The sequence below is a fragment of the Phalaenopsis equestris genome, unplaced genomic scaffold, assembly GCF_001263595.1.
Source record: "Phalaenopsis equestris unplaced genomic scaffold, ASM126359v1 Scaffold000609, whole genome shotgun sequence".
NCBI classification, from domain to species: Eukaryota; Viridiplantae; Streptophyta; class Magnoliopsida; order Asparagales; family Orchidaceae; genus Phalaenopsis; species Phalaenopsis equestris.
In genome coordinates, this window is record NW_018165049.1 from 1,797,393 (window position 1) to 1,818,653 (window position 21,261).

Sequence of the window (21,261 nt, forward strand, 5' to 3'; positions counted from 1 at the left end):
GAAGTAGATATAGATTTAACAATAGAGGCAGAAGGAATATGATGCAATGAGAGTGAAAATTGGGATTTGAGTTTTAGTTGAATTACTTTGAGACTGATCAAATTCTTCTCAAAATAAGCTATGCAAGTTGATTTTAATTTGAATCAATATAAAGTGAAATTTGGATTTGCTTAAAGTTTTATCATGATCAACTCATCAAAATAAATTTATATAAGTTTTATGTGTAGATATTAGAATTTATTTTTTTTACCTCTTGAGTTAAGCTTTTATTGCATCCAAAATGAGGTAAGTATTCTTCTCAACAGAAATTAAGATTTTAAATTTGCTTTGAACTAAGTGCAATATAAATTTTAATTATTATCTCATAGAAAGTATGCATCGCAACATAAATTCAATGGCTTTGATATTTGCTTAATTAAAATTTAAACATAATATTTATTCAAATTTTCAAAAAAATAAAAATAAAATAAAACCACATATAATTTATTATATGCTATTTTTGGTTATCATAATATATAGACTATGTGGCAAATTATACCTTTATAATACACCGAAGTGATTGTACTTAGTATCAAGTTATTTTCTTCCATCCAAATGCACATTAATCTTTGAAGTGAGTATCGTGTGAAATGACTACAATGCTTGTGTATAGCACGTGTATTGCACTAGAGAATTTGTCCAAGAGCTCTTCCAAGAGAGTTCTCTCAAAATAACTCTCTTAGAACAACTCTCTTAAGAATTTCTTCTATAATAACTTTAGGAAAATAGTTTGCCCAATAGAGATCATGCCATATATAGACACAAAGATGAATTGCTCAGGGGTCAAAGCTAAGCAATAGGAGAACTTCTAACAATAGGGTTTAACAAAGAGACTCTTAAATTTCTCTCTTTTACTTTTATTTTATTTTAGGGATAATTACATGCAGGCAACCTAAAACATTGATAGTTATACATTAACCATCAATGTATTTGTTTGAATTATGGAATCGATGTGTTTACGGGTTCCACAATCAAACTATTGAAAATTTAATAAGAATAAAAAATGTGGCTTGTTTGCTTAGCGAATGAATCAAGTACGAGATGCTTAACGAGCCAAACACATACTATTCGTGAACAACGAGCCGTTTTGATAGCCCTAGAATGATCGTTGGCTTGTATTTTTTAGCTATGTTTTGTAGTTAGGGTTATTAGATGCATTTATTAATTATTTATATATTTCATGCTTCCATAATGGAAATGGGAAAATATTTAAATAAATCGAGTTCTGTAAATTAAAATCACAACCGTTAAAAACGTTACAACAAAGTTAAAAAAAAAATCGTGTATTTTGTCACTGAAATTTCGTGTTGGACAGCAAAAGTAATATTATTGGCTTATAAAAATAAAGATTATCTCCGATGCAATATCAAGTTTAAACGAGCAACATTTTATGTTGTACTACCCCATCCCCATTAGCAAAAGCAAATAAAAAAATAAATTAATTAAAAAGAAATAGCCTTCAGTCAGTACTATTAACTCTAAATAGAGAACCAATGCCTTAATTATTTAGAATCCAAATTAAGAACATAAGCTAAACAAAAGTCCTCTATCAGATATATCATTAATTACAAGGTTTCTTATTATAGTATTATGTAGTAAATCGATGGTATAGAAAGATGACTACAACGAAAGCTTTCCAAAGTAAGGATTTGTGATAGTTGAATTCAATGCCAAACCAGCAGAGTTTAAGACTTTCATTTCTACCTTGTTCCGTGGCATGTACAAGAATCCATTACCTTCCAGTTTTTGGAATCCACAGAGCTCAAGAAACGCAGCGCCTTCTTTGAATTTACCAACTCGGTCCTGTTTGTACGATTTGAGAAGGCAAAATGGTATAGAAATTCACTATTTAATACAGATTTCAATTAAGAAAACCAAAATTTGCCTGCCTTGATATTACCTGAAATAACAGGTTGCTAAGTCTGATCTTCCTATATTTCTCATTGTCTGGATTTTTTACAACGTTTGCTATGTATATAAGGAGTGTTTGGAATGCTTTCTTCACTTTAGCATCATCATCCTAAAATAATTTGATATTTGAGATAAATAAAGTTGCATTTTTTTAGTTAAGGGATATGTGGTTCCAGAAAATCATAAATTTATTTGCATTTTTAACCTTCTAAATGTGGTGGGAAGGAGCAGTACATGGATATAGCAGGAGAACACAGGATGATGAATGCTCATTACTTTAGTATGGAGTAGAGTGCCAAACTAATCCCTTGATTACTTACATGGGCTATTTTAGTCTCATGCTCCTTTAATGGGGGCTAAAATAGTCCTACAAGAGTTTGTGAAATTAACACTTTTATAAATTCTGGGACTAAAATGACATTTGTAAAGAGTCAAAAGACCATTTTGACGCTTTTCTCTTTTAATACGAGAAACTAACTAGACCTAAGTCATATTGATACTTGACAATCGGAACTATGACACTACAATAAAAAATTATAAAGAGAAAATAGACATGGAAAAGTTCTACCTTGTGGTTCTTCTTTAGTGATCTTAAGCAATCCTTCAGAGGTTCATCCATGTAAAAAATGACAGGTTTTGAACCCTGGAAGCACACAATTATGAACAACATACAATTCACTCCATGCTCTGCAAAGAGGGAATTCAAATATAGAGAAAAATTTAACTAAATTACATTAATTACATTCCCTTCTTGTATGGGATGTCTTGTGGGTATCACATTTCTAGGATTTTCAGCTGGCAATCCAAGCTTCCTCCTCCTTTCCACCTACAGTTAAATAGGTGGTAGAAGAAATAGTTAAGCACCTAAAACTGGCACAGGTCTAATAAATGAAATTGGCAAGTTCAACACATTTCTTCATGCCTTATTTCATCTTTAAACAAAATCATTAAAGATTATAATTATCTCCACGCCATAAGATGTTTAAATGGATGAATTCAGCAGAAACCTTATCCAGTTCCAGTTGCTGGCGAATCTTCTGTCTGGCTCTCTTTTCCTCTTCCTTCTCTGCTTTTCGAAAGGCAATTATTCTGTGTAAGTCAATTTCATTGTTATTAATGTAAACATTGAAGATATTTCTCGTACCAGGAATAGCAGCTTGCAACAAATCATAAAGAGTTGTGTAGAAAACTATGAAAATAATAAGATGGTGACTAACCGTTCTCTTTCATTTCTCTCTTTGTTGTGCTGATCTTCCATCAGCCTTTTGCCCCTCATTATTCTCTCCTAGAGAATAAGAGGGAAAAATTTTAGAATTCTGATACTGATAGACTTCTCCCAATGTCCAACTAAACATGGGTAAAATTTAGTAGGCATTGAAAGATAACAATATGGAAAGAACTTGGTGGAGCAAAATCCCTATCACTGTTATTAACGCTATCTAAATTTTCTAGGATTGGCATTGTGAAGATTCATTCTCCGCCTATTGAGGTTTGCATGATGAGTTAAAACAGATATTTTTGCAGGAATTCTAGTCAACTATTTAGTGTACATTATTTATCTACATAATCCTTCCACATTAATTTCTAAAAAAAATGATAATTATTTTTAAAAATAAATTATCACATCCTTTGAATAAGAGTAAAATCCTTTTTATTTTTAAATATTTTATATGACTTACTATAAAAATAATATTAACTTGTTTAAGAAAATATTACTATCATTGATATTATTAATAAAAAAATTATCTTTATTAATATTCATAAACTAATCTCATTTTTAAAATGGCATTTTAATTTTAAGACAGAATATATATTTTATAACTAGAACTGATGTATAATTGGCAAAAAAAAATTAGAAAAGAATATTATCTGAAATTTACTTTGCAAAATAGATTAAAAAAATATTTTATTTTATATATTAAATTGATTAATCCATTGGTAACCGTCTTTAATAAATTGATTAATCCATTTGATAATTGAATACATGAAATTATATACATACCACCAAATTTCTATGTATTTACATATCTAACGCCTAAACTTCATTTTTTATTACTTATAATATCTAAATCCTTAATATCACATCAAAAATATCACTATTTTAACTATTCAAAAAGTAAAATACACCTTATTAGACATAGGTAAAATTGAACTTTAGTTATTAGATATGTGTATACATAGGAATTGAATGGGGTGTATATATATATATATATATATATATATATATAATCTTATAAGTTTCGTGCAACACTCAACATCTGATCCATCAAGGGGAGTGTATATTATCCATAGGCCTACATCTTAAAAGAGGAAAAGTTTAGTTTCTGTTTAAAATGACAAAGTGCAGCTAAGGGAGTTTAGTGGTTCAAACAGAATGAGTTTTGTGAGCTTAAAAGATGAAGCCTTTAATTCTGTGGGTCCACCTGGGCCGTATAAGTTGGGCTAGTGGGATGTAAGCTTTTATTTTTATGGGCCAAATTTAAGATATTATTTAAAACATATTAGCAGATGGGATTATGAGGCTTTTTGGCTTGGGCCAGTGAGGACATGGCCCCCAGTGCCTCCATTGTAGCTCTGGCTATGATACAAAGATACCTTTTTTTTATATGTCTATATATTGCCCATTAATTATATTAACGCAAAAATCACTTCTAAAATAGATCTCTCTAGATAAATCCAAATTAAATTTTATGTGCCAACAAAACTATTTAGAGTATTTGATCTATAATATTGGTAGCAAGATGCATATTCTACCATCATTGGGCATTTTGTTAATTTAAAATTTCATTAAGCATGTTTGTTAACTAAATTACTTAAATATCACCCAACATTCACCAAGTTTCGATGGATACCTCATTCACAACAAAAGATTTTTTATATTCTTTAAAGAGAAAAACCCCCAAATAGTACCCAATTTATTTTCAGAGATTTAAAATGCTTCAATTTAGTCCCAGAGTATTAAAAGTTATTTCAAATTGATCCTAAATCATATTTTCCGTAAAAGTTAATGATGGTCTGCATACATTTCAAATATATATATATTGAATAGAAAAATAAACATAAAAAATAATAATAATTTAATAATTAATTAATTAATGAAAAGTTAATAATTTACTTAAAATAATAAATTAATTAATATTTTATATCATATTTATGCTAAGTTTTAATTTTGGAAGAGTCGACGTCGAAGCTAGATCTTATTGAATTAAATGTCATCAAGGCGAGTACTTTTATCAAGGCGAGTACTTTTAACGGTAATAATATTTTATTTCTTCTAAATCACTCGCACTAGAATGTCATTAGTCAATATATTTTGTTATTGCAATTAGAGTAAGATTATTTTGTCTTATTATTCAATTCAATCATCTAAAAATAAATGTGAATGATTTGCATAGTTATATTTATTTACTATCCATGCATGAACTATATTATATGATATTTAGAATGCAAATGAAATAATTTATAGTATGTTTGTATGTGCATGTTTGATTATGATGGAGCATTCCTTGATGATACTAGCGGGTAAACACTAATGTGCTTGTGCAAGTAAATGAAAAAATATATTGATATTCAAATATCTTAAATGATATAATTTTTAGACGATGTCTCATGTAACGGTTGTACAAAAAAGAAATAATATTAATATAATATTGATATATACACCTTTGAATAACATGTTAAATGTTTATATCGATTTATAAAGAAGCTTAACTGACATGAATATTATTTTTTTTTGTATTATTGTAGTATAGAAGTATGAGTATTCGCTAATTTTGTTTAACTCACTATTATTTTAACTAATTTTTTAAGTTTAATTAAATTATTAAAAGATGAACAATAGACAAGAAAACATTTATAGAAGGCACAAACAACCATTAACGAGAAAAATTTTAATTTTATCGCTTGAATTTAATTTCTACTACCTCTTTTATCTGTTAAATAGATCGTTCGTACCCGCCTAAGTTAATTCTAATCCCCAAGTCGGATCGTAACAAAAGTGGTATCAAAGCCCACAAAGTTTAAGATTAATTAATTGGATCTTGATGAAAGAACCAATAGAAAAATTATAAGAAAGTTTTAATAATTTTAAAAAAATTAAAGTTAACTTAAAGTAATAATTATTATACGCTCATGCATAGTGATACATTCAAAATTATAGAAGAAGAAAATTCAATAGAAAACGAAGAAGTACAACCTACTATTAATGTGAACACGAATATCCTCACCCAAATGATGACAGCGATGACACAGTTAATTCAAGAGTCCAGATCGCAGCTTATCGGAAAGGATACTATCGTTGTGGATAAATACTTACAGATATTTCAAAATCTATGTTCACCTTTGTTCAAAGGAACCGAAGACCAATTGAAGCAGAAAACTAGGTAATGAGAATAGAAAAGATACTAGATAGAATGACTTGTTCGGATGAAAGAAAAGTATTGTTGGCGACGTTTGTGTTGGATGGAGAAGCTGAAAGGTGATGGCATGGGCAGCGTCAGGATAAGTTAGGGGACATATCCGACATGATGGTTAGTTGGGACGAATTCGTGGAGCTATTCAGAGAATGATTTGTACCTCTATCCGCTCGAAGACAGATGCAGAACAAGTTCATCAAGTTGAGGCAAGGAGAGAAGACAGTCATGTAGTACGAAGAAGAATTCACTGCCCTATCGACGTATGTGCCACAGTTGATCACTACTGTAGAAGAAAAGTGCTAAAGATTCCTTTCGAGATTAAAAGATTTTATTAGTATTGACCTCACTTTTGGTTGAGGTTTGGTCTTTCCTCTTTAGTAGTCTAAAGTCCAGTCATAGGACTTTCTTGCTGATTATTCCTAGAAAACTAGAAAAAGACCATCACCATAAGAAATTCTAAACTCTTCTTTGTCCAACTTGAAGTTCCATATATTGGTCATAACCTCTAGCACTTAGTAGGTGGGGCCACTATAGGAGAGCTCAAGGAGAGTCCCCATAAGACTGTTTGACCTTAGAGCTGACCCTAGGTGTTGGTCTGGGGCTAGTTCACTCACTTTCACTCACAATCCTGAACCCAATTTGTTGACTTTCATCCCTTGATACTTTGGGACACTTATGTAGATGGGCCCCTAGACCCACTAGCCTTAGGCTAAGGTTTAGCTAGCACCAGTACATAGAGGAACCAAATGGAGATTCCATTGGTCCATAACTCAAAAAGGGTGGTTGGCACCTCAATTTCACCAAAATACCCAACTCAGTCTTTTGTTACTAATTACCCAAATTCACCCCCAATGTCCATCAATTTGATCTCAATTTCCCTCAATTTCAATTCTAAACTCAAATTCATCTTTCATATGATCAATTTAAACTAAATCTCAACCCGATTGACCCATATTTTGAGCCCAATCTCAAATTAAATCAAAAACTCCCAATTTTGGCCCAATTTAGACATGTCTCAAATGTCACCAAATCGAATGCCCAAAACCCAAAATTGACACCCAATTTATGTTGAGAACTTTTTATGACATTCCCCTAAACCGTTTTGGGCCGTCAATTTGGACCTAACCCAACCTTAGCCTAACCCAAACCCAAGTCTAACCCAACACCCCAAAATTCACTAAGTGACCAAAATCCATCAAATTGAACTCCCAATCAACTCAAAATCACTGCAAATCTTTTCTAAACCTCTCATGACAACCATCTATACTATCTTGATCGATCAATTGAGCTCGAAATCAAAATTTTGACGGAAATCAAATTTGACGCGTTTTTGACCAGATCGTCTACGAGGTTGCCCGAACGACCCCATATGTCGAAACGGACGCATTCGAAACTTCGACTTTACTTAAGGAGGACACTAATTTTGATGAGGTTCCGTGCACACACGAATTGGGGATTTTGGATAATAAATATTATAAAAAAGAATCTTTTTTTTTTACTCAAATCACTAAATCCCTAATTCGCTCAGTTCGCCTCCTCCCCCATTTCGTTCGCACGCCTGACAAATCCTTCTCCTTCCTGCTCGCGCACAGCCGAGCCCCATACACAATCCTTATCGCGATTCTTATCTTTTGCCGTCCTCGAGCCACCCACATGGAAGATCTCCCTTTCCTCTTACCTAAAAAAAACCCCTTCTGGGGAGGTTTAGGGGGTGCTAAAACTTTTGGAGAAGGTGGAGGGGCTGTCGGATTCTTTGTTTGCTTGTGCTACTTGTTTGCTCGACACTTTGGCAGGGTTTCTTTGCCTTCCTTGCTGGTTCACTCGATACTTTTACTTGTTGCTTGTTTGGCTATTGAGATATTAGCTTCTTGCTTCATTGCTCGAGGCTCTTGCTTTGTTACTTGTATGGGAGTTCCACTGTGAAATTTAGTTTGATCTTTTGTTTTACAATCTCTTATTTTCTTCATGTCCATTTACACCTCTCAAGCCAAGATCTCTAAGCCAATCTTGCTCAAATGATTTCTTGCCTGACGATGTGAGTAATCTCTCTAATCTGCATCACTTGGAGCCAATCTTGCTCAAATGATTTCTTGCCTGACAATGTGAGTAATCTCTCTAATCTGCATCACTTGGAATTGCCTTGGATGCATTTTTTTCTATTGCACCTGGAATTGAGAAATTAAGGTCACTTCAAGAACTAAATGAGCCTAATGGTAAGAGTGATAATGTTTACAGGATTTGGTGAGTTGGAACATATGAGCGAGTTGCGCAAATTAAAATACATTTTCTGGAAAATGTGAGGGATGCTTGGGAGGCTCGCACAGCAAAATTGCTTGAGAGGAGAAAACTCACATGTTTATTCTTGAATTGGGGACATTTGTTGGTTTGGGGTGTGCTCCTCTCGCTGCCCTACTCGAGACACATCCCGGCGATTTCTTTTGTCAGATTTGGATTTGTTTCTTATTGCTTCTATTCGGTATACCTGCTGAATTTGAGATTGATGTTTTGTTTACTGCAACAGTGGTGATATGTAAATCCAATTCATGGCTTATGGAATCTGTAAAAATTCAAAGCAAATTGTTCTTGTGAATACATTTCATGCTTATGGACATGGTGATTATTTACATACATAGCACCTAAACTTTGATTTTCACGACTTTTGCAATATATATTTACATATTTAACACCCAAACTTCATTTTTACACGCATGTCATTCGAGTCCATTTGGATATCTCTTTATATAAATTGTTGCTGGAGCACTTTGGGAGATAATTTTGACTAATGACGTTAGTATTTATTGGAAGAAATTAAGAACTTTAAATTTCTTTTGGGTTCTTAATCCATGGGGATTTGGAAGTGTGAACTTAAAGATTGGAGCAGGGAGGTTATAAGATTATTTGGAAATTTATTCTCTTTAAATTTCATGATACGAAACACACGGAATTGTTGGAAATTGGAGGTGCCGCATTGGGTTTTGGAAAATATTCACATGTGATACTTGTGTGAGAATTCTGAAACTTCGAGGAGTTTACTTTTTGAGTTGCGATTTTGGAAAGACTTAATTGTGTATTTTTGCAATATTTGGGGATTCAAACGGATTTTCTCAAACTTGTATCGTCAGATATCGGGGATTGTTTTGAACACAGTTTTGAAGCTATTTTGGTGGCTTTGCTGGGCTGCAATTTTGAGATCATTTTGTGGTGTGTTTGGCTACATTTTCTTTTAAGCTGACTTGTGGGTTTAAAGTAATACAGTTTTGGAAAGGATACCTTTTTGTTTGATCTATTCACAGAATTGGAGAAAATGATACCCTTATCGGGTTGATTCATGAATTGCTGGGTTTCATTTTTTGGGTCTTTTCGTCGATCTTTTTTAGACACGGTTTTGAGGGCCGATCCACCCTTCACCTTTTTGCTCTTTCGGGTGAATTATTCCCTCCTCTCTCTCACCTCATTTTTTTTTCTTTTGTTCATTACTTCTTGGTTGTATTTATGTGTTTATGTCTGATACATAAGTGCGCATATATAGTCTTTTGCTATATATGAATCGTCAAGCAAAGTAGCAAGTAGAACGGTTTTATTTTTGGGCTTAGGGCGGTGATGACAAAAGCACACCGGTGATAGAGCAAAATGATATTACATCCACCGACATCAGGACCCAATCTAGGGACTCGAAGAATCGTAGGATGATAATATCATTCACCGACACAAGACTAGCGGAGGGCCCGTACCTTCTTAGGTTGTTGGCGGTCCTACGCCCTACGCCTGACGGTGTGATTGACTTGTGGATAATCATAATTTTCAAAACTGATAAGAACCGACACGACAATGTTAGATACAATATTTATAAAAGTATTTTTACTACAAAATTAATACAACTTTCTTTGTATGCCTGAAATCCACGTGCATGTTAAAATATAAATTTTAAATGTATTATAACTTGGTTGTCCACTTGTCGATTACCAGTACCGGGCTAAGGAACATCATCCTAAGTTAAATTTAGTAGAACACCCTTCTAGTCGAGTGACGGACTCTATACATTCGGGTGACCGATAGTAGCCTTCAACGTCCCTCGAGTATAAATATATAGTATCTGAGCCTAGCCCTGACCCGAGCGCTTGTGGTTTTCACTCTTCGGGTTTTTTTTGTGTGATTTTATTGGAGCTTTTGGTAAAACAATCGTGGTCTTTTTCCGGGATCTTCTCACATTTTTTATGACTTTCTTTGAGTTGTCATTCACTATTTTTCTCAAGTTTTCCGTCGTGGTTCATTTGCCGCCTTGTCTCGAGTTTTCCAGGTGGTGTTTCTTTTGCTGCTCACTTTTACTTATACAATGCATGCTAGCTTGTTTCTTAAATTCTATCACTATACTTATACCTGCTACATCAGCCACACTTAAGGAGCAGCGGGACTCCTAGGTATACGGGTTTGTTTTACATTTACAGTGTTTTACTTTACAACACACTTTACTGTTTTTTTCTTCATTGTACATTCTACTGCTTTCCTATACTGCATGCTACACTGCTCCTAAACATACTGTGTTGTCACTGTTTTCCTTTGCTATACCTGCTACTGTTTCTTTTACACACTATACCTTAGAATAAGAGACAAATAGTTGGTTTTATAGGAGGTACCCGACAACGGATCGTTGAATCAACAGTTGTATATATACTTAAAATTAACATCGAACTCGAATGTGCTACGACAAGGAGCTTGGAGCTAACATTGTGGGTAGCACGACTATCTTCAATAGCAGAACATGTCTACATCAGCTAAATCATTCCTTAGAAATTAAACAACAATTCATATGACTTCGAGGTTGTTTGCTTATGCAACATAAATCCTCAACTCATCTTTAGGCATTTGTATGGTTCTGCTATACAATATAAGCCCTAACTCATCTTAGGAATTTGAGGTTGTCATTTGTCATCACTTAAATTCTCATATCTTTTAGGTTGTTTGTGTGAGCGTTTCACATAAATGTAAGCCCTAAATAAATAAAAATTAGCAGGATGAAACATTTAAATAATTTCTTTTCTCTAAACTAAAGCCAAAATCATAGGGTAGCTTGGGAAATCACTGAGGTTCTCCTCCAGATCTATGACATCCCTTAGTCTCTCTTTATTTGAATTCCATAATATGTTCCAAATTTGAGTCGTTCCTTTTTCACACCTCTTTGTTCGATCTCGTCGAAAAGACCTATTCTCTTGACCTTCTTGAAGATAATATCCCATGATTTTTATTGAGAGTTTTCTCTAAACTAAAGCCAAAATCATAGGGTAGCTTGGGAAATCACTGAGGTTCTCCTCCAGATCTATGACATCCCTTAGTCTCTCTTTATTTGAATTCCATAATATGTTCCAAATTTGAGTCGTTCCTTTTTCACACCTCTTTGTTCGATCTCGTCGAAAAGACCTATTCTCTTGACCTTCTTGAAGATAATATCCCATAATTTTTATTGAGAGTTTTCTTAGGTGACTTCGATTATCTAAGATGTAATTAACTATAAGGGCTTGCCTTTATAGGAAATTTTTCCGAACCAAGCTTAATATAAACCCTATTTAACTTTTTTCATATTAAATAGGGGAACTTGTCGGCTTATAAATAAAATGGTTTTCGCAGACCAAACAAATGTCATATGTTTCTTAGTTTATTGTTTCTTATTTGATCGAGCGTCACACTCAAGTCTTGTGTTTATCTTTCGGGATAAATACGTGGCTTGAGGTGTAGTGCTCTTTCATTTAAACTATGAAAGATATGGAATCAGTCTGATTTCATATTTTTCTAAACTTATATGTATGTAAATTAAATGTCTTTTCGGCGACGAGATTTCGATTCCGGCGACTGACAGCTTCCAACGGGCAACTCCCCGACTTTTTAGTGCCGACAATTAGACAGTCGTTGGTACCTTTATGGATCGATGAATATTCGGTATTAGTAGAACAAGTTAGAAGAGTTAAGGTAAACTATAAGCTTACTCATAAGCGTAAAGAGATGCACAGGGCTGCAGCAGAACATGTAGAACACTCAAAGGGATCCAATGAGAAGAGGTTCAAGAATAATTCGAGTGGAGTTAGCAGAGGTACGACTCAGGGTACTGGAGTCACTTGTACCAAATGTGGAAGACAACATAAAGGTGAATGCTTGATGGGCTCTAACACTTGCTATTGGTGTCATCTGTCTGGTTATATAGCAAAATATTGTTTATCTCTTAGCCAGAAGAACGTTGAAAATCAAAAATCAAGTGGAACTCCATCACAGAGGTTGGCAGGCAGGCAAAAAAAGATATCAATAGCCTCAACTCCTACCCAAGATCAACCAAGACAGTCGGTTCGACCTCGAATATTTCTTTACTCATATTGAGCATGAAGAACCTATTGCTGCTGAAGATGATTAGGTCTGTTGAGTTTGGTATTTTTTCCTAGCATACTTCCTTGTTTTAGTAGTTGTGTATTGTTATTCAAAGTATAGTTGAGTTGTCTTGTATCAATTCTTTTATCTTTATGATGATTACTATTCATGAATGACTCTAATTTTATTGATAGATAATGTTTACTTGCTTGAAGTCTATTTATAAGTTTCGATAACAAAATTTTTGCAAGTGGGAAACATTATAACGGTTATGTAGGGGGAGAAAAGGGGAAAAAGAAGGAACAAAGAAGAAGAAACGAACAGAGATGGAAGAGAAAATGATGAATTGAGGAAGGGAGGGGAAGCAAACAACTGAAGGAGTGGAAGCTAGGGGATCGGAAACTAAAGAGACAAGCACATTTATAAAATTAAGCGTTCAAAGTGTTTTACTCACTCTAGAATCGAGGGAAGTGATGTCGAGCAGAGGAAAGACAGGAGATCTTGCGTGTAGACTCGAGTCCAGCCGAGTCCACTAGGAAGACAAAGGAAAAGCCTCGATTGTGCCCTAGCTGAGCGTCGAAGAAGAAGAGTGCTGTGCGGGAGATAGATTCATCACGCACAGTGATTCGATCTTGTGATCGAGCCGAAGAAGAAGAAAGGGAAGGAGCGGAGCGTGCAGGTCGAGCCGGTACGAGGGTTTGGAAGAGGTAAGCGTAATAATAATAAAAATAATATTAAGATATTTATATATATAAATATATTTATTGAATAAAAAATTAAACATAATAAAAAAACGAAAATGTAATAGTTAATTAGTAATGAAAAGTTAATAGTTTACTTAAAATAATAAATAAATTAAATTTTTATATCATGTTTATGCTTGATTTTAATTTTAGAAGAGTCGGCGTCTGGGTTAAAACTTGTCGAATCAAACATCATTGAAATGAGTATTTTTACTTTTAAATTATGGTAATAATGTTGCAATTTTTCTAAATTATTCGCATTAGAATGACATTAGTCAAAATATCTCATTACTGTAATTAGAATAAGATTATTCTACTTTATTATTCAATTTGATCGTCTAGAAAAAAATGTGAATGATTTGCATACTTATATTTATTTACTACACATGCATGTTATAAGACAAAGATATTGGATGATATTTAGAATGTAAATGAAATGATTTATAGTATGATTGGATGTGCGTTTTTTACTACGATGGAACACCACTTGATGGTACTAGTGAGAGAACAATAATGCACCTGTGCACGTAAATGAAAAAAAAAGATATTGATATTGAAGTGTCTTAAATGGTATAATTTTTAGATGACGCCTCTAGCGAAGATTGTATAGATATAAAATAATATTGATATGATATTAATATATACCTCTTTGAATAACATGTTAAATGTTTATATCGATTTATAAAGAAACGCATCTGACATATATATTATTTTTTTCTTGTATTATTGTAGTATAAAAATATGAGTATTTACTAACTTTGTTTAGGTTACTGTTATTTTAACTAATTTTTTAGGTTTAATTAAATTATTAAAAAATAACAATAGACAAGATAATATTTATAAAAGACGCAGATAACCATCAATGAGGTAAATTTTAATTGTACAACTTTAATTTAATTTTTTGGTGGCTTTTTCATTTGTTACATAATAAAAGAATATATATAATTTATTTCACACCCTCCAAACGTATAAACCTGCATTGGTTAATTTCAAGTCTTGGGTCAGGTCGTGACAAAATTTATGCATTCTAAAACTGCAGTACTAAATTGGACACTTCTTAATATTCGAGAGACTATTTTAAGTTTTTACTCATTCTTTAAAGTTGCAGTACTAAATTATCTTTTTCAGTGCCACACATAAACATTTGAATTACTTGATATCATAGAAAATAATTATGTCCGGTTAATGTGTGCCCTATAATGAGATTAATAGATCTACATGATACCCCATCATTGTTTGAGGTTGAGAGTGTACCAAAATTCATAATTCGAACAACATGAAATTTTAGGGAGAAGAATCTACATATTTATATTAGTTAATAATTAAGAATGCATGAAATCTATAGGAAATGACAAACATAATTAATCAACTATGGAGGGAAAATATAAATAAATAAAGAAACTATATAATGGAGAATAAATTGGGTAACTAGATATCCAAAAAATCTCTATAAACATAAATAGCAAAGGAAGCTATAAATTATAGTTATTTTACTCTAAAAATAGGACTGATTATTAAAATTGTACATATTAAGTCCCATCTCCTCGCAAGTCTTTCACACTCCATTGTAAAATTTTAATGACCAAAACTTGAAGTGAAAAAAAATAAGTCACAGGATATATATATAAAGGAGCAGAAAATCGTCGGGAATGTAAAAAACATTAACATTTTTCTACTTTTAAGTTTAGCTATTCAAAGTTTGTAAGGGATGTTGAAAGATGTGCAAGGAGATTGAACTACTTAAATGCCCTTTCATACAATGTTTCAATCGGAACGTTGGAAAAGCAAATGCCACAATCCTCTAGCGCACATGCTAATTATATTTAGCAATCATAGAAAAAATCAACTTATGCCGGCCTTTGTGGGTTTGCAACATACATTAGTTAGTAAATTATTTTTGGAGATATAATATGCATCAAATACTATTCTTTCTCACCTTATGTTGGTCTCTTTCCATCCCTTTTTCCCCTTCTTCTCTCTTTTTCTGTGCTTGTTCCCTTTAAGCAAAAATAAAATCTTTTAAAAAGTGAGAAATTGTTTTATTGAGATTTTTTATATGAAATGACTACAAAAAAAAATCTTCTAAACAGGAAGTTAGAATCCAGCTTGTCTTCATTACTGATGGATACCTTTTAAAAATCAATGAATGAAAAAAATAATGCTTTTTCCCCTTCTCTCTTTTTCTGTGCTTGTTCCCTTTAAGCAAAAATAAAATCTTTTAAAAATTGAGAAATTGTCTTCATTACTGATGATACCTTTTAAAAATCAATGAATGAAAAAAATAATAATTTGACGGACATGGCAAAAAGCTCCTTGAGTGATTCGATCGAACTATCACAGAATTCAAGTCAATTAGATATTACATAAATCATTAGGAAGCTTATGGAATGCATAATATCAATTGAAAATTTGTTGGGAACCAAAGTAACTTAGTCAGATTGTTGTTAATCGTGATTGGATGATCTCTGAGTCTTAATGGCAAAAATGTTCTGCAAAAATATGAAAGAACTCTTTTCTAGTTGGAAGACTTTTAATTGCAGTCGAGATGTTTCAGCTAAATTTGTACATTTTCACTCGCCTAGTTAGTCATTTTAGCCAGGTTCACTTGAATTAGTAGCATAAATATTTTTTGAAAATTTGGATGCTTTGAAGGTATTGGCACAGTCCGTTTTGTAAAACAAGTAACATTCAAGTATTTTTTATTCAGATTAGGATTTTGGAAAAGTTTTGTGCAATATTCTATATGTTCTCCACTGTCCCCATCGTGTATACCTGAGTTGGGGGAAAAGATGCAATAATAGGAGAAATACGTGCATTAGCTTTGTTGGTTGGAGATGATGGCATTGCATTAGTTTTGTTGGTTGTAGAAGTTATCATGGCGATGATCCAAAAAGCAATGGAACAATGATAAAAGAGATACAATTGCTGAGATATCATGTTTAAAGACAATAAATTTATATACAAGTATATCTTTTTATTCACACGAAAGAACATACAAGAAAAATATAATAAAAAAATGCACTCAATAATGAAACAACATCGTAATCACATATAACTCAAATTCCTTCTATAAATAAGTTAACATATCGCATAATGTAAGTATGATAACAACCACTGTTCTGATTTTTATCTAATAGAAACAAAGCAGATATGTTAAATTCGTCTCCAGAAAGATTATAAGCTTCAACTTATACTAATAAAATCTAACTTAAGAATAATAGGAAACTTAAAACGAACCTTAGATCATTTAATTTCATCTTCACTTCTTCCCCTACATGCCATGGTTCTCCAGATTCAATTCTTATGTCGATAGGTACCTGGAAATGCTCAACCAAATTTGATACTGAATAAAATTTAGGCAATATCCAAAAATCTAAACAAAATAATTTCAATTTATTAAATGCTCCTATAATTTTTCCAGGGGTGTAAGCGCCATCCCAAGCAATAAATAATTTCCATCTTAATTTTTAAAGCATACTATATTAATAGGTAAATCATTACTGATTGATTCAAAAGAAGGATTCTTGTAGCACTAAAATTAAGCCTTACAGAAAATCAAACCTGCATTAATGTCATTCTTAGGAGTATGAGTGCAATAAACCAAGGATCAGAATCATACCTGAGGCATCTGATAGATGTTTGAGTCACTTTCATGTTCTAAAGCCCAATCGATGGCATCTTCAATGCTAGAATTACCTAACGCATAAAGAGAAATTCTCCATTTAATAAGAGTAATAGAGATTATTTAATCAAGCACCCATCAAAACAAAAATGGAGTTGGTTTGACACTTGTAAATAATATTGCCATACTATGTCGATATCTAATTAGGATGAGATCGAGAAAGCCAAAATAATGGCAAGCATTTATGAAATAACAGGAAAAACATATTTTACGTTTTACCAGAAAAATAAAGTGCTCTTGTTGCACGGCTGGTTGGGAATCCCATGGACTCGAGTTCTCGAAGCATTCTTTTGTCAACTCTTAAGGCAGCCATTGCTTTTGCAATTTGTAAAGAAGGTTCAGAAAAGGGAAAAAATAATTAGAAAGAATATATTGTGTTCCGCTAATGCAGGGCAGGATATTCTCATGCAAAATATCCACTCTCAAACACATTTCTAATAAAACACCAACCTTTCATAGAAAAATGCTAACTTTATAATCAAAGTGAAGAATTAATACTCTAGTGATGTTGATAACTTGATATCAGTTTAAGATAGCATACAACTGAATTTGTTCCAGACTCACAACAAACAACAAAATTAAGATATCTAATATCACATTTTTTTAAAAAGAACTTCAAAATTGTTTCTTATAGAGATTATAGATATCATCAAAATTTGATAACGAATAATCAAGGAAGAATGCCTCTCATCATCATCTTAATCCAGTGTTATAACAACTATTTGGGGTTTTCTGTATGAATTTCCGTTCCATCCTTTTTCCACTTACTGTTGCATTTAAGACTGTTTATCGTAAATCCTTAGATATTAATCTTATATATGCATCTAGAGAAAAGTAGTATATCATGCACTTGATAAATAATCTAAAAACAACATTTTTTGTATAATATGAAATTAATAATGACTAATAGAAACAGAAGCATAGGCAGGTGGAAAAGGAGGAGAGCAAGCCCACCTCCCTCTCTCCCTCAGGCTCCACTCCAACCAATTACTATTTACTGAAAAATAGTAGTTAATGGCTCTCTTTTGTTATGCATGTAAGCCTTATAAAACCAGAAGTTACAATCAAGAGTTCAAAGAAGCAACCAGGGTTCATATTATGCAAATTTCTTGGAGAAAAAACATGTTATGCTAGGATTCTCCAAAATAAATCCAATGCAGAAAATGTGGGGGAAATTAAAATTTCAAATAGTCAGGAGGACTCCACAAACTTTAATAAACGAAGTTTTTAATGTCCTAATTGTACACCAACACTTGCCTGAGTTTATTAAATCATCCAAAAAAAGTGTTGAACCAAATCGTCCAAGAAATTTTGTAAATGGTTCACCAATTTATTATAATCCAAAATAAAATTTACACATCCAAAAGTCATTCAAAGCTAATAACCAACATGCCGCCAAAAGCAAATATCAGACCATTCGATAATCAAATATCATGTATCAGAAAAGAATATTAAATCTAGACTTAGTAGATTGATATTTCAAAAAAAAAAAAAAAAGATTTAGAATTTTGTGGCAAAAAGGGCATAAAAAATCAAATAGCTCATCATTTATCTAGGTTAGATTTGGAAAAAATAGGTTAATAATGAAAAAGAAATTAATGAATTTCTCTCCGACGAAAAGGTATGTATTGTGGGTCTGCATTGTGTGGCATGGTATTTGATATGGTGAAACTTCCTTGTTAGTGTTGTTGTACCGTATGACTTATCTTTTTCTCAGGGAAAAAAAAAATCATGCATGATGCTAAATTCAATTCATAGTAGAAGTTCCAGTTCATATCAAACTGACATAGTTCAAAGCATGTAAAGCCAAATGAATAATAAAATTTCAGAGATATGATGATCCAAGGTGCTAAATCATTCCTAAAATGAAAAAAAAAAACAAATTTATAAAAATTTATGGAAAGATGAACTAATTTTAAGATGACAACGCCCACAATATGCCTTTAGATAAATCCTTGCCAAGAAATCCTACATTTTGGATTAGTTTTAGGATTTTATTTCAACTATGAATGTATATAAAATTTGAAGGCATTATATATAAATAAGACAAAATTTTAATTTGAATTCAAATAAGCTTTTATCTAGTAACCTTCAATAAACAGAGATTTAAGTGGATGTTATTGATTATGAATAAAATTTGAAAAAATTCCTCTTCACTATTCGCTCTCTCCAATTATGATTTCTTCCCATTGAATGAGTCATTCATCTCTCCTAGTTGTCGCACTACAGATTTATCGAGAAGGAACCCATGGTTTCTTGCTCTTTGCATTAGTCTGATATCTTTAGTTCAGAAATGAATTTCAAAACAGAGGAAGAATGAAGAAATCAAGGCATTGAAGATTATCAACAGTGGGACCATCCATCAAAAGCTTATAACATTGATTTTTCTTGCTGCATCATATACACATGCCACAGAAAATTACCTATTTGAGAACAATAATTTTTTGAAGGGTCAATTTATTCAAAAGAATATTTATTTGAAATGGTTCCAAATCTATAGCTATTTCAATATTTTTTAAAGAATGCAATACGTATGAATAGACCACAACGTACACACGCATGCATATATATGAAGATTTGCATGCCTAACACTCAATTCCAATGTATTTACATATCTAACACCTAAACTTCAATGTTTACATATATGCCACCTTATCCATGCATGAACATGTGTATTTCACTTTTTAAAAGTTAAAATTGTGGTATTATTTATGTGATATGAAATATATGGGTGGTATAAATGTAAAATGTAAAATATAGGTGTGAGATAATTAAATACATAGGAATTGGGTGCATTTATGTAAATGCCCCATATCTCTCTCACTCTCTCTCCCTCTCTGAGAGAGAAGGAGAGAAAGAGAGAGAGTGAGAGTGAGAGAGAAAGAGATGAACTAATCACAATTCTTCTATTAAATTTCATTTTTTGAATCTGCCATTTCATAAAGTCTTAAAACTCAAGATCACACTTGTAGAATGTGATTAACAATTTAAAGTATGGTTGGATCGAGTTTCATCATTTTATATGATAACTTGACCATTCTTTAAACTTGACCATTCTTTAAGCATGAGATAATTACATAGACAATTGGATGACACGAAGCATCCTCTAAAAGTTTAGTCCTATCAAAACTTTCCATGAATCAAACCCGTCCATTACATGTAACATTATCAACAACCTAATTTATTTCTAGCCATTTGAAAGCATCTATACTTTTTATTGAACTGGGAGAGAGTGATGGTGACCAATAAATCACAAAGGAGGTGACTTGAACCCATGCCTTTGGATAAATAACCTTCTCCTTCAACCACTAGGCCACAAATTCTTTTACAAAATCTCTATATTTGAAATCACAATTTTTTTTCTCTTGTAATCTAGTAATCCATTAGTTGGAGGATGTACCTTGGATGTTTTTCGTTAATTATATCCTTCTTGTGGATAAAACTAGAGAAAGAGTTAGGAAAAACTTGAATTATGGAGGCCAACTTTAGAGTTTAAAGACCTTCATTTGAGTAGACCTAAAACTGAATACATGCAATGTAAATTTAGTAGTAAAAGATCTAGTGGTGAAGTTATAATAATGGGTGATCAAATCAATAAAAGGAATGAACGTTTCAGATATCTCGAGTCTATTGTTCAAAGTGATGGTGATATATAAAGAAATGTTAAAGAAATGTTTCTAGTTGGGTGGTTAAAGTGGAGGAATGCACCTCGCTTATAGTGTGATAGAAAATACCACTTAAACTTTAAAGGAAAATATTATGAGATGGTGGTAAGACCTGCAATGCTTTATGATGCAGAATGTTGGCCTATAAAAAAGAAGCAAAAAACTAAGTTAAGTGTTGATGAGATGAGAATGCTTAGGTGGATGAGTGGCTTTACACTTGGAGAAAAAATGCAAAATGAATAAATCCGTGAAAGGGTTGGTGTGGCTAATGTAGCATACAAGATTAAAGAGAGTTTTCTTAGATGGTTTGGCCACATTGAACATCGATCCAGTTAGAAGAGCAGATGTTTTAGATTTGATTTATGTTAGAAAAGGTAGAGGTAGCCCGAAAAAGACTTGGGGATGTTGCATAAAAAATGGCCTTAATTTATTAGAATTAAATGAAAATATGACAC

At 32.4% G+C, this 21,261-nt stretch overlaps 1 protein-coding gene and 1 long non-coding RNA gene across 2 annotated transcripts; both read right to left on the bottom strand.

Moving 5' to 3' along the window:
- Positions 1-1,588: 1,588 nt before the first annotated feature.
- Positions 1,589-17,461, bottom strand: LOC110029887 (UBX domain-containing protein 1-like). Its single transcript, XM_020732372.1, has 10 exons — positions 17,361-17,461; positions 17,079-17,155; positions 16,697-16,776; positions 15,396-15,456; positions 3,168-3,235; positions 2,958-3,039; positions 2,693-2,776; positions 2,519-2,593; positions 1,940-2,059; positions 1,589-1,842 (listed from the first exon to the last, which is right to left on the bottom strand). Exons 1-10 carry the CDS (start codon positions 17,452-17,454, stop codon positions 1,660-1,662), a joined length of 924 nt encoding a protein of 307 aa, XP_020588031.1. The 5' UTR covers positions 17,455-17,461; the 3' UTR covers positions 1,589-1,659.
- Positions 8,450-13,387, bottom strand: LOC110029888. The gene is made up of 3 exons (XR_002294587.1): positions 13,171-13,387; positions 8,718-8,922; positions 8,450-8,530 (listed from the first exon to the last, which is right to left on the bottom strand). It is a non-coding gene; the product is annotated as an uncharacterized LOC110029888 (long non-coding RNA).
- Positions 17,462-21,261: the final 3,800 nt, after the last annotated feature.

Excerpts from the sequence above, each read along its gene's own strand:
- LOC110029887 (XM_020732372.1), bottom strand. The coding sequence starts at position 17,454 with ATGGCTGCCTTAAGAGTTGACAAAAGAATGCTTCGAGAACTCGAGTCC. Across the intron at positions 17,156-17,360 it reads AAGAGCACTTTATTTTTCTG|GTAATTCTAGCATTGAAGAT; the intron begins GTAAAACGTAAA and ends TTTATGCGTTAG. Across the intron at positions 15,457-16,696 it reads ATGAAATTAAATGATCTAAG|GGAACAAGCACAGAAAAAGA; the intron begins GTTCGTTTTAAG and ends TTTTGCTTAAAG.